We start from the raw sequence: 14,577 nt of genomic DNA on the forward strand, positions 1-14,577 counted from the left end.
CTCCATTCAGTGAACAGGTCCTCTAACAATGTGTGAGACGGATTCAGGCCCTTGTGACTTGTGACCGCGTTCAGAGAATGGTGCTTAAAAATGGTGCAATTTTAAATTTTATTTTTTATTTTAGAAAATAATTTTTATATTAGATCTAGAATTTATTATTTTCTTTATATTATATTATAAAGAAACATATGTTGACATATGCAGTGATGTTTGCTGGGTGTATGCTGATGTTGTCCAATATCATGTCTTAATTTGATCACATCAGCACAACAAGATATACGGTACCCAGTGCCAGTAATAATAATAATAATAATAATAATAATAATAATAACAATAATAATAATAATAATAATAATAATAACAATAACAATAATAATAACATTAATAATAATGACAACAAATAATTTGTAAATCGAATGAAAAGGGTCTCTGTTAGTAACCTACAAAGAGCTCTGATTGGAAAAAATATTTTAATAAATATTATAATAATACTTATAATAGACTCCAGAGAAATTAGATATTGCTCTAATGCTTGATGTTAACATACCCAATATTAAATGAATACAGAGAAAGCTCAGGTGGATCTTGCACTTTATAGCAATTAAATGAGAACAGCAACAGCCCACTGATTTTCATTTAAATTAAGCAAATATAACAAGAGGTTCAGGATTTATATTGCTTGTTTGCAAAAAGAGATTTAAGTCACTCAGTTTGAGTCAAAATTGTTACTCAATGAAATCTCTATTTAAAAGATATAAAGAGACACAAACAACAAGAGCTGCTCTGTTGCTATAAAGTACCAGGCTGTTTGTTCAGGACTAAATCCAAATGAAGAGCATGACTAGTCCTGAGTCTAAGTGAAATCTGTCTAAAACAACAGATGAACAACACAGAACAACACAGAATGTGGCACTTGACAGAAACAACATGTTTCATTGCATTCTGCTAATATTCGTCTTCACCAACTTCTCCTCATCATGTGTGATTATCTGTTTTTCTCTGCCACAGGGAGGATCAACCACTCCACCTTCGTTTGTCCAGATGCCAGGTGAGACTTCAACACTCTACTGGCAACAAGACAAATCAGTCAGAACTGTCATTATTACTTCACCTAATACTAATAACATTTGGACTAATTTGTCTTCAAAGCCTCTTTAAAAGTGTGTAAACACTGTGGTTAGACATGATGAAGATGAGAATATCATTGCTCAAAGCTTCATATTGTTTTCTGCAGGGTCTCACATGCTGCCCAGCTACTACGGCATGAGGCGTCCCTTCATCTCAGACTCAGACTTCTGCTCGTCCACCAAGCAGTTCTCCCCCGACGTCTATTCGTCCACACTTGGTGGTAAACCTCTGGGCTGCGAGCCCTCGAGCATGACCAGCTACTCCTCCCTCATTGACAGCTACTACCCAGAGACCTTTGGTGATTACCGCAGTGCTGCTGCCTTCTCCAGCTCTGGAGGATCCTTCCTACCTTCGTCAGCCCTCTCATCCCTGCTGCCTCCCTTTGGTGGAGAATCCTCACATTTATTTCTGGTAGGATTGGCTCATTCTGTGCAGGGTGGGGGAGATTCATGATCAAATTGTTAATTTAGCTGTAAAATCCACCTAAAATCAGTTAAATCCACATTTTTTAAATAATAAAATAATATATTTTAATTACATCACTAGACATAACTATCTAATTAACGGTATATCATCAATGTAATTGACCTTATGTAGTTAAAAGTAAAAGATGCACAATTTTGATATAAGTGTCAGCCTTTCCAGTGGGTCATCCCCTTGTCTTAAAGAACAGCTTCATAACTTCACAAAGTTCAAAGTTTGTCTTAAAACTATTGTCATGCACCCCCATGAACACTGTGTTTGCATGCTGTAATCATTTGTCCTGTTTACATCAACCATAAACAGGTTATGTAAAGCTAAAGCAGAGGTTCTGCTCTATCAGTCAGAACATTTTTTTAAAACAAAAGTATTTTTTTATTTATTTACATTTTAATTACATAAATGAAAAAGACCAAATATAAACAACACAAATCACACACAACAGAAGGAAGGTACAGAGGTTAAAGACGAAATGAAATAGAATAGAATAGAATAGAATAGAATTCTTATTCACAGGACTTCCCTGTTCTACTACAAAGTTCAAGTTTCTATATGTTGTATTGACTATATCTCTCACAATCACAACACTTCTTAACACTGTGGAGTCCTGTAAATGGCTATATCAATTGCTTTTGCAATTGTGGGAGATAACTTAGACCTCAGAGGATTAAACTAAATGTCTCTTCTTTATATAATCTGTTATAATTGGCCATGGTCCATCTAATCCATCAAGAAGTCACAGGTCCTCTTTTAGTAGATCAACAACACTGTCATTAACACTGTGTGGAAAAACAAAAAGACTTTGGAAGATACTATATAATATATAATACAGTTTTGCACCCAAGAAAGACTTTTGATTCTTTCTCACATCTAATCTATTGAAAGTACTTTAGGAAGGGATGGCTTCATGGACAGTATGAAAAGGAGGACAATCTGTTCCAGTGTTCATTTGGTGACTTGCCTGTTGTTTCGAGATGAACTTTAAAATTTGTGAAGATGTCTTTTAAACCTGTTTGCTTATTCTGGGACAGGCTTCAAAGGTTTTTGACAACAAAACTATGTGTTAACTAAAAGTTCCACACTGTACTTCCAATGTTTACAGAAAGTAATAAAATTATGTTTTAAAAACTGCTAGTTTACTTCTGAAATACAGTTTTTTACCTACTGAAAACAGGTGTTCTATCACATATCATGTCTACACAGGTCTGACCGCAGATTAGCATTCAACACGTATCAGAGATAAATGTCAGGCATTGTATTCCACACCATGGTTGACAAAAATAGTGCAGTCGGAGTGGAAAGACATGGGCTCTAAGCTTGATGTAAGACACTGCGGAGTTGCATTATGGGAATTATAGGATCACACATTTTTGCCAGCTTGACCCATACTAGCGACTTCAAGTCACAATATGTTGATCTTTTGTTTCTTTATCTTGTTAGTTGCCCTACTTTATGCAGATTGTTGTTGTTGTTTTGTTGTTTGTTTATTTATGACATGATGATTTTAATCTGATTTGACAGTTTCTGCTTCCTCCAGTGGAAATAAATGAGTGAATCATTCATCCTCTCTTGTCTTGTCTTCCTACCATAGAGAGACTCATGGGAGCAGGCAGTTCCAGAGTCAGTATCCCAGGTGGAGTCTCTGTGTCCGGACAGTCTAGCCTCTGTCAGTGTCCCACCCTCCATGCCAAGCCCAGAACCTCCAGGGAGCCCCTCCCAGTACCGCTCGCCCAGTCGCGGTTCCTCCATGGGCCCCGTCTCCAGCAGCCAGCCCTACACCTTGCACTCCCTGGAAGAAGTCCACTACCACCCCTTAACCACCAGCAGCTCCTACCCAGTCCCCTCCACTTCCTTCCCCTGCCCCCCTTATATGAGTAGCACCGTCAGCGACCTGGTGTCCAAGATGGTAACAGAGGAGGCAACCGATAGCCATGCGAGCCTGCCCCCCAACAGTGAGACTCACTCCTGCTGGGCCAAAGAGGACGGAGTGAGCTCGTGGTCGCCCTACGAGATCAGGAGGGCCTACTGACCACAGGGGGGGGGGCGGAATCTGAGGTTCAGGATTTATAAGAAGCTGGAGGTTTCACAGACAATTAAAAGTGACTTCAACAAGCAGAGAAACACAGTCAAACTGGCTGTGAAATATTATGTTGATGGGACGATTTTGCCGCATTTACAAAGACAGGATTAAGTTTGAATATGTTGGTAGGAGTGTGGTAGCCCCTGTGGATCTGATCCTGATTTTATTTAAATACAAAACACAAAACAAAAACAAAAAAAATGTTTTTTTATGTTTGATTTGTATTAAAAAAAACGGGGGGCATCACTTTCATGGTGTGTAATATAAAGACGTGCTTGCGTGTGAACATGACCCTTAAACTTACAAGATACTTTTACCCTGAGGAGAGGTACTAGTGTAGTTTCCAGTGGGTACAGAGTAAGATTGTGGAACAGCTCAACTAATATGTACAGTACACATGTCCATATATTGTGTTTAGGTGGAAATAAATATACAAGTAGAGATTACAAAATGATGTAGGCTGATCTTTAGTTAAAAAAAAGAAAAGAAAAAAAAAAGCACAGGACAAACCTCCAACCCACACCTGAACACTATGTGATGAATGACCTAGAAAACAAACCAAAACTTCTAATAAAAAGTCCAAGATGTCTCATGCTGAAAGCTTTATTGAAGCTTGATGAAGGAGAATAGAGGATTCATCAATACATGTGTCATGATATCATGCAGCCTCAATTTGGAAGAAGTTGTCCTCAATTACTGTCCTCAACACAACTACTCAGTGCACTTAAATTATCGTATTTAATGTACCTACAGTCTACAGTTGGTCATATGTTTACTATTTGTGGTCCGACATTGTTATCTGTCTCTGTAGAGTCTTCTACATTATGTACCTATCTGTTGTGTCTAGTGAGTGCGACAGCCCTATTCTCTGACCTTGGTTACCATAGTAATGATCAGAATGGCGCCTGCTTTCCGAAACACAAACATACAGCTGCTCTGTATCTTAAGAAGATGAAGTAAGTGTCCCCATAACAATCTAATATTTAACACTGTCCCCACAATGACCTCAAGACAAGAATATGCTCGACCCTGTGTAACCTTCATATGTGGCATGCTAGAATAGAAAACTTCCCTCAGTGGCCCTTTTTAGGGAGATTGTTAGATATGACTTGTTACAGGATTACATAAGTTTAGCTCATTTAAAAATAATGATAAACATAAACTCTAATGAGGACATATATGTCTGATCTCATGTTGTGGTAGATTAAGATTAAAGACTTATGTGGACCCCATGGTAATCCAAAGATGGCAACATTTCACTTTAACCCCCCAAAAGCATTCAAAAAGCTGACCACATGGTTAGAATACACTATTTCTTACTATAATATATATATGGATGTTTTGTTGTATTCAGTAATGTCTTATTAACAAGTGTGACTCAGCTATAAAAAGTGAGTAAAGCTGCCACAAACTTTATAGGCAAAAAAAGAATAAACAAGAAAAAGTAAAGTTTGATGAAGTGACTGTTCAGTGTAGAAAATACACTTTTAACTAAAGCGAGGTCTGCTCTGTCTCTTTATGTGTGTGTATATATATATATATAATTTATACACCACAACACACACACACACACACACACACACACACACACACACACACACACATTATATACTCTGCTGTGTGGGTGTGTGTGTAGTGTGTTACCCATTAAAGTTTTTATAGGTTATAGATATTAATAACAATAAATAAAGAAAAAACACAAACATCTGCTTAAAACTACACTAATATATACACATGATGTTTATAAATGCTAAATATAATGAAGTGTTACCCACAATGTGTGTCACCCTGTTCAGCTCATGAACAATTTATTAACCATCACAATTACTGTGTTGGTTAATGAGCTCCATATGTACAGAGGGAATTGTGATCTTTTGCTAAATTACACATCACTGCTTTTTTGGAGGAATTACATGAAAGTTTAAAGTTGAAGTCAACTGCAATCAGAGAGAAGGCAAATAATGTATATCAACGGCCCTCAACCTGAGGGTCCAGACCCCCACTAGGGGTCGCCAGGGTTTCATGGAGGGTCTTCTTGATTTTAAGGGGTCTAAGAAAACTTCAAAAATATGTCATACAGTGGGCCTTCATTCATTTCTTTGAAGAAAACTAAATTAGTTATAATTTTAAAGTTTAGATTACTATATATAAATTTAATATTTAAAAATCAATCTGACAGGATGAAGGCATGGCCTCATATTGAAAAATAGTTTAGTTAAAACAACCAAAGAGAATAAAATAATGAGAAGAAAATACACTGATCAAAAAGAAGCCTATTTATATTTTATTATATTATTTTTTTTTTTTATTAAAAAGAATAATACAGACAGGTGACTGCATACAAACATGAGTAAAACTAATCTCTAATGCAATTTTCTAATAAATCATCACAAATGTATCCATATCACTCGTTTACACAAACTTTCTGCTATTGTGTTCACTGTTTGTGTTAACTGCACACTTCATTGTTTTTTATTCTGTGCTGTTTGTTGTTTTGCATTGAATATAATATGAAATATCCATGAAATGTGTCTGTTAGTTTACTTTTTGATAGAGAAGGGTTGGACTATAAATCCCTGGATCTCTGTGTGTGTGTCTATAACATAGCACAAAAGGTAGCTGAAATTGTTTTGTTTTTGTCTTGAATCAGGAATAAAAACTGTAACAAACATGCAAAAACTTCAATACTGTGCCACTGTTATTGCACGCAGACGTTAGGGGGACGTTAAATAGTTCTGGTCTTTGCCCACTAGGTAGAGCCTCAACACCACATCTGCAGCGGGAGAAGGGGAGCCGCTGAGCTGCAGCAAGAGGGAGCCACTGCGGGGATGTAACGAGAGAGCAGAGGAGGGATGAAGGAAGAAGTTTTCATGTGCGTAATGGAGTGACGACTTCGAGAACCTCATGAACAGTGCTTGATATCGCCAAAGAGGACTTTTATAATATTAAACACAAACATGTGTCTTAATAATATTAAATATTCTTCATGGCGTCTCGATGCTGCTACTAGAGTCCTTACATAATGCAGCAAATAATAATCATAATGTAGTTGTATTAATAATTACAATTCTAACAGTCATGATCATTACACTAATAATAATGATGATGTTAATAAAAATTTAAATGATAATATTATCGAGGTTAAATTACTAAAGTTTGAGATATCACTCATTGCTCCAGATGCTTACAGCTGGATAACATAGTTGCTGTAAAATGTTTTTTTGTGCGTTATTTCTAATAACTGAGTTGCTTATAATTACACACATCATTTTAAATATAAAGAAATCTATTGCAACAATTTATTAAGCTGCTGGGAATATTGTTGCTGTCTGATGTACAGAAGGAGCTATTCAAAGTTCTCAATGTAACTTATATATATTCATATATATATAAATTATTAATATTAAATAAACCTTCAATTCAAAGTTTGAATCGTCTTTGTTCAGTTTGGATAAAAGTGATCTGGAGCTGAAAACTGAAGATGTATCACATGAACAGGATCATGACTGGAGAGATCTTCACTGGCATCATTTTTGTAATTCTGGAATTACAAATTTGTAATAATCTTACATTTTTTTAAGATAGATATTGTCCTAAAAGTCGGGAAACGCTCATTCCCCCCTGCAGCCTTCAGCTCAGTGCGCTCAGAGCACTTGCTGGAGGAGCTCAAGGCCTGCGATGGCAAAGATGGCTACTGCTCTTTGCCACGCCCACTTCTTCACCACTTTTTTGTCTTTTTCTTTGAATTAAAGCTTATAAATATGTTTGAAAATGTTGTCGGCATGTACAGTGGCCGCAGGAAACGTGTAATAGCCGAAATAAAGTGAAATGCGATGTTAAAGTTGCTCAAAAGAAGCACCCAGTGCTGTAGTGCTTAATGAGGGGGTGTGATGCTCTGATATTGCAAAAGGAGGATAAAATTAATAAAAGTATGGTTTCTTTTTGGTCAAAGTGTAAAATACTATTATATTACATTAAAGTGGGGCTTATTCGATGTCCATGCGAAGTGATTTTTGTTGAAAAATCGATATAAGTCTGTTGCCTCTGAATATTCAAATTGAAAGTAACGCGCAATCAAATCATTGTCAAATCATTGAGTTCTAGGGGTTTTAAATAGTAGGCATGGAGGGAGAAAATCTCAAACTAATATGTCCCCAGCTATATTACAATATTGTTGTATGCTCTGACTCTGCTGTAAGACTTTTGTGTTGAGATTTTTGGAGACTTTTGCACAAATTTCGTTCTTGGCCATTTTGCTGAGGCAGAAAAGTACGTTGTGGAGTCCCACAGGTCTTCGCCAGGGAGCCTCTCTTCATCATGTCTGGTGAGTTTCACATCGGATTTTCATCTAGAATTGGTTGAAGTTTGTTGTATTTTTTCCTGTTTGACAAAAAAAAAGAGAGAAGGAGAGAAAAAAAATGTTTAGTGGCAAAAAAAATTAAAAGCACACAATGAATCACGTGAGGAGGCTTTTCCTTGCAGATGTTCATTTAATGACTAATTTAAATAATGTATAAAATGACCAACAGTCAAATTAAAAATCTAAGTGGTAGATCTTTGTACTTTAATGCCACCTGCTCCCCTCGTTGATGGGTGGATCAGGAGAGTTAGCATTTTTTTGCGGTCAAACAGTGCTCCACAGCTTTATCGTCTTTTTGAGGCTTCATTATATGTTTCACGTCTGTGACCACTGTGTGCTGACATGCGCTGGGACATGCAGACTATTATCTCAACAGACATTTTTCTTATTAAAGATTGATTACCAGCAGAACTGACATTTCAGCCGTATAAGCCCGGGCTGCTTGTGCGTAACGGGACATTAGGAGTAACCGTGTTCGAGTGGGATGTGTCTGCTGTGTGATTTTGGCCCACTATTTGCCACATTTAAGACAAATCATGAAGTAGGATTTAGCCGTATGAATATTTATCAGATGAGGTTTTCGTAGCTTCGTCTCGTCTCCAAACGGCTCGCCACTCCTGACTGCGTTAAATTACGCCTTTAGGCCCTAAATTACGTGCACCTATGCGAGGCGTTCTTTCTTGGTTTGTTAATCAGGTTTCACCTATAGGAGAAATACGGCTAAATATTCCGTCTGTAAGCGCCACAACGTTTCACTGTCACATGTCGGGCATGGGTCGGAAGTGATTTGAATAAAGTTTGGAGAAGAATTATAAACACAGAGAGGCTGAAATTCTCTCGACATTTTCCAACAACAACAATCCGATCAGAGCGAAGCCCACACTGAACTTTTACAAACCGTTTACAACGGTAAACTCGATGTGTAAAAAGTTTTGAGAGGTAGTTTACGGCGCTGCTCTCAACGAAACAAACACAACTACCCCGCTGGTGAATACAACTCGTTTAACTTTAACGCAAGTTTCACGATCGGCCGTTTAAGTTTGCGGTTTTACTTGGATCGATTTGCTGGATATTTTCAGCTCTTTGTTCGTGCGTTTTACGCGGACGCCGTGAGCGGTTTTATCCAACTTTTATCAAACGATCTAACGCATTTCTGTCATCTCTTATTCGCCCAGGGCTTGTTTTCTAAAGACATTCCATCGCATATGAGTCTATCATTAGAAATATGTACTTACTGTAACCCATTTTTGCGCCGATTTCCTTTGTCTGGGCGAGGTGGCTCGGCAGCGCGGATCACACACACACACACACACACATACACACAAGGCTGCAGTCAAAGAATGCGATGGTAAAGAAACGCAGAGCCCTGTGGAGCCGTAAAGACAAAGCCCTGACCGGGAGCCGATTGGGGGGCTTTGGGGTCGGAAATACGCGGAGCCACTGCGCTCAAGGAGCGCACTGTTACGCACCGCGAACTTAGGGAAAACTTTAGACTTTTGAGCGTTAAGCACAGTTCAAAATACAGTTTGTTGGTTATTTTAACATTATGCTTGTGTTACCAAACGTTCTCTGCATGAAAAAAAGACACAAAACTGTTTGACTTGTAAAATGTATCCGCACAATCATCAATCATTTCATGAAGTGATTGAAGGAACATTTATTTTATTGAGTGCATGTCTGTTTTAAAGTGTGTGAACGTGTGGAGGGAGGAGGGGGCTTGCAGTGAGGGATGGGGGGTCAGAGTGTTTGCTATTGTCTGCTCCATGAGCGTGTTTCGTAAACATGAGGGACATGCTGTTTCTCTTCATAAGCAGATAAGCCGAGGGTGTACCAGGGAGTCCGAGTGAAGACCACAGTCAAAGAGCTGCTGCAGAGGCACAGAGCCCGCGAGGCCAACAGCAAAAAAGTCAAAACGGTAACACGCCCCCCTCTCTCTCCCCCCCTCTCCCTCAGTCATAGTCACTGAGCAAAGCAATATTATGTCCCTGTAAATGACTGACTACACTCCCAGAAAGGGAGTCATTAAGCATGTACACACACACACACACGCACGCACACACTTAATGTTTGCACTAAATATCGGAACAAAAAAAAAAAAAACTCCTCTTTCACATTCAGATCCAAATGTTCTGAGAGAAAATATCTAACACTCTACCCCCCTCTTCCTCCTCTGCCTCCTTGAACAGATAACCCAGGCTTGCTTGGAGCTCCAGGAGCTTTGCGCGTCCACATTTCCAGGTACGTTTACCCAGCAGCCACATCCAGCAAAGTCAGTCCAGAGTCTAACAACATGCAACAAACGAGTTAAAGCAGCATTGGAATCGAACCTGACCTAAGCGCAGCCTACACGCCTACACTGACAAATGTGAGAAAACAAAAATCCGCTCTGTAGAGATCCACACTGTAGACCATAAAAAAGAAAAGAAAAGTACACTCCATTGATGAACAAGCAGCGACCTGTCATGAATCTACATAATCCAGCCATGACCAAGCACTCACAAAAAGTTCTAGTCAACTATTAACAGTCCCTTCTTATAAACCAAGGCTACATTCAAATGCGTTGGCTGATGGTGTCATGACATCACTTTTTCAACCTATACATGCGTGCTATTTAAATGTCTTCCTGTGTTTTGGTACCACCACAGCCTGACGTGCGCTCTTTCAGATGATTTCCTCTTATTCTTGCTGTGAATAGATTAGGCCTAGAAAACTTTTATTTTGAAATCCAACACGTCCTGACGCAGCTTGTTATGTTAATCTGCACCACAGGCGTGCAGCGCGTCTTTATTTAGTCTTTATCTCTGACGTTTGAAATCTCATTTAAATGTTGAATCCCGTTAGGTCGCTATGTGGATCCTCCCTCCGCCATCCCTCCAGCCGACGCGTGCAGCTTTGGTGCGCGAGCTCTCCAGCTGGGCTCGCCCTCGTTCGTTTTCCCTGACAGCTCGTGCAACGTCGAGGTGCAGGAGAACACCTTTAACGACATCCAGCAGCAGTTCGGGGACGTGATGTTGCCCAGCAACGGCTACAGTTGCAACAACAATAATAACAGTAATAACAACAACACCGGCAGCAGCAACAGCTACAGCACCACTCTGCCTCCACCTCCTACCCTCCCGCTGCCCTGGTGTCATGGACTCTCCTCTGATGCAGACTACTATGGCCATGGCACGGTAGGTTTCTCCACTGACAGTCACCAAACTGTCATTTGATGACCCCACCCTCATCTGTGGGCTAATTTTTTGGCACATACTATATCTAAATAAAATAATAAATCTAAATAAATCTTTGGTAATTAGATGTATTTTGTCCAGTGCTGGATGAAAACAGTGACAAACTTTATCTGACACATCAGGCAACCTCAGGTGTGGCATGGCTGAGCACAGACCTGTTTGCAGGGCTTGAATTCAGAGTATTTGCATGGCCTGCAGAACATTTAGAGCAGCATGTTCACAATCCGATCTGGTTTTTGCTGATAAAATACTCCAGTTGGAGAAAATAGCAGCTGGGTTTGATGTAACAAATGACATAAACAGCCTGAAAGAAGTCAAGTTAGATACATGCATGCATGTCACATCGAAACAAAAAGAAAAACACCACTCACAGGCGTCCCTGCTCAGCCCGTGCCCTGCTGTCACTGTGACTCGGTCACGTGTCACTTTTTGCAAACATGCATGGCATAATCCTCACCTAACCGCCATGTCTTCTCCTCCTCTCAGGCTCCCTGCTCCTCACCAGAGTCACTAAAGTTCTGCAACCCCATGGATCCCAACAGCTACTCGCCACAGGATTCTTTTTCCTCCTCCTCTTCCTCTTGCTACGACTCCCCCATCAGGATGGAGTCCAGCTACCATGGCTTCGTCTCGGAGCACTTCCACTCTCAGCACTGCAACCTCCAGGACTGTTACTGCCTGCCACACTGTTGGCCAGGTCAGCAGGAGAGCTTCCCTGCCTCTGAATATGCACCTTACTACAACCCCACAGACTATCCATACGCCTGTCCTGTGGAAGAGAACTATTTTAAGAGGGATTTGCAGATGAGCTCTGATATGTGTTACAATGTATTATGATGAGATCTTTAAGCAGTATTGTTTTGTCCTCCGACTGTAAATATCTTTTTCTTTAAGTGCTTTGCATTTCATTTTGTCCTCTGACTGGTTTGTGCTTCAGTGGAGTGAATATGATGAATGCTGAATGGATGAAAAGCTGATATTTTTATATTGATGACTTTTTTTTTTATCACTTAGATATATTTTCATACACACGACTTGTTGCTGTCCTTAATAAAAACAAACTCACCAATGTGCTCCGATTCTCTCTTGCTCTTTTTATTTAATAATATAATCTAGTAATATAGTAGACACACACATAGAGGTGCTGCTGTCAGAATTAATTAGTTTGCTGCTAAAGTTTTGGTCAAGTTCATCTGTATCTGCTTCAGTAGCTTCACATTTGACTCCCAGCTCTGTTCCATGTTGCTCAGCGTCATCTCTCCTTCTTTTACCGTACAATCAGGAAACAAAATGAACAAATCAAAAGTAGGAGGAGGTGAAATGACACATGCAGACAGGTAACATGTCGAGGCAGAGGCGTGCTGTAACACAACACTTTGCACTGAGGTGAAGAACTCCTGAAAGATTAATAATAATGCCCCAAGTTCAAGTTTTCAAACATTTTAATTGAACCACAGATGATTATACATATGTCATGTTTTTATTGAAATGTAACAAAGGGTACATATAGATTGTATATAACCAAGCAGTATGAAAGACAAGAATACAGACACAAAGAAAATAAAGAGCTTAGGTCTAAAACAGAAACACTAACACTTGTGTTTGGAATGAGCAATGCTCCCTGTAACTGTTTGACCTGGTCAATTAAACATCAGAATGAGTTCACATACCAAACGTTTCCTCACACAAAAGGAGGTTCTGTGTGTGGAAGACGACTTGCACTGACTCCTCACATACTTTCCTCCGAGCCAAAAGCTTGACATGTTTCAGCAGCGAGGGCCTGCATCCCGCCCCTGTTAACCTCCATAATTATCGAACACGGTTCAGATCAGACCATCGAGGAAAGAAACACTGAAAACCAATTTATGTATTTCATGTATTGTTACCATAGCAACACAGTGAACACCATATGCATAGTGATACACTAGAAATATGATGATAAAATGGAGGAATGGAATGAAAGTTAACAGAGAAATGGCGAACTACTTACCTTTGAGCAAATATGTAAGGACAACTGTAACATTTTATATCATCAAAAAATAAAGATAAAGGTCTGATAATGTCTGAGTCACCTTTGACAAATCTTGAAAAGTTAATCATTACAAATCTGGTTAAAAGGGGTCTGGTATCTTTATTTTATGGAACTTATCTCATGAAAAGGAATCATATAAAGACAGATTAGAAGCATGGAAAGTTGATATTGGAGAGGATATACCTGAGAAGGCTGGGATGTGGCATGCTTAAATGCCCAGCAAAATACAATTAATGCAAGACTGAAATTGCTCCAATATAAATGGATAATGCGAGCTTATATCACCCCAGTAAAGTTGAATAAGAGCTATCTTAATATTCCAGATAAGTGTTTAAGAGGAAAAAGAAACACATTGTGTTTGGGAATGCTCAAAAGTACAATTATTTGGGGCGAGTGTGATGGGGGCCATTTCCCAGATGGTGGGTGAAAATATTTCCCTACAAGCGAAACTTTGTATCATGGGTATATACCCTGGAAATTTTGTCCTAAATTCTAAACAATCACCATTGATCGGTTTTGGGTTTCTTCAAGCTAGAAGACTGATCGCTCTTTTCTGGAAAAATATACAATTGCCCTCTGTAAAGTTATGGTTGAAGGAGATCGCAACATACCTTACATTGGAAAAACATACATGTATTGGTAGAGGGAAAAGAAAACAGTTTGTTAAAGTATGGAAACCGTTTTTGGAATTTTTGGAGGATGAGAATGTTGCATTAACTTGAAGATCATCACTACTGCTGCTTTTTCAGTTATTTGTTTTTATTTACTTATTGTTTTATTTGTATTGTTATTTTATTTCTTTTTTTAATCTTTTGATTGTTTTGTTGTATAGTACACTTATACATTATTTGCTATTGCTGTGGTCATTGGTATTTGTATGTTTTCTATATGTGAAAATCCATAGAACCATATAAAAAAAAGTATTGTTAAAAAAAAGAGAGAGAGCCTCAGCTCTGATGTTTGCTGCTCACATGATAATAATACTAATACTAATGACTTAATTTCCTGTATATAGCACCTTTAAAGACAAGAAGGCAAGAAGATTTAAGCAGATGTTCAGGACAAAATAAAGACGGTTATAGCAAAAACAGACAATGCATACAAAATAAAATATAAAAACATAATATACAGAACAACACATCTGCAACTCTCTATCAAAACACACAGAAATCAACTAAATGCACTCACATAGAAACTCCAGTGGCTCCACAGTCTGACTGAGTTCAGCTCCATGTGCAATAATTCCATTTTGTGAAGCTGATAA

At 38.7% G+C, this 14,577-nt stretch overlaps 1 protein-coding gene across 1 annotated transcript; it reads left to right on the top strand.

Annotated features, from left to right (window-relative positions):
* Positions 1–977: 977 nt before the first annotated feature.
* On the top strand, positions 978–3,637 carry pou2af2 (POU class 2 homeobox associating factor 2). The gene is made up of 3 exons (XM_027280860.1): positions 978–1,048; positions 1,235–1,539; positions 3,200–3,637. The coding sequence occupies exons 1-3, from the start codon at positions 1,042–1,044 to the stop codon at positions 3,635–3,637; spliced, it is 750 nt and encodes a 249-aa protein (XP_027136661.1). The 5' UTR covers positions 978–1,041.
* Positions 3,638–14,577: the final 10,940 nt, after the last annotated feature.

This window comes from Larimichthys crocea, chromosome VII, assembly GCF_000972845.2.
Source record: "Larimichthys crocea isolate SSNF chromosome VII, L_crocea_2.0, whole genome shotgun sequence".
Classification (NCBI taxonomy): Eukaryota; Metazoa; Chordata; class Actinopteri; family Sciaenidae; genus Larimichthys; species Larimichthys crocea.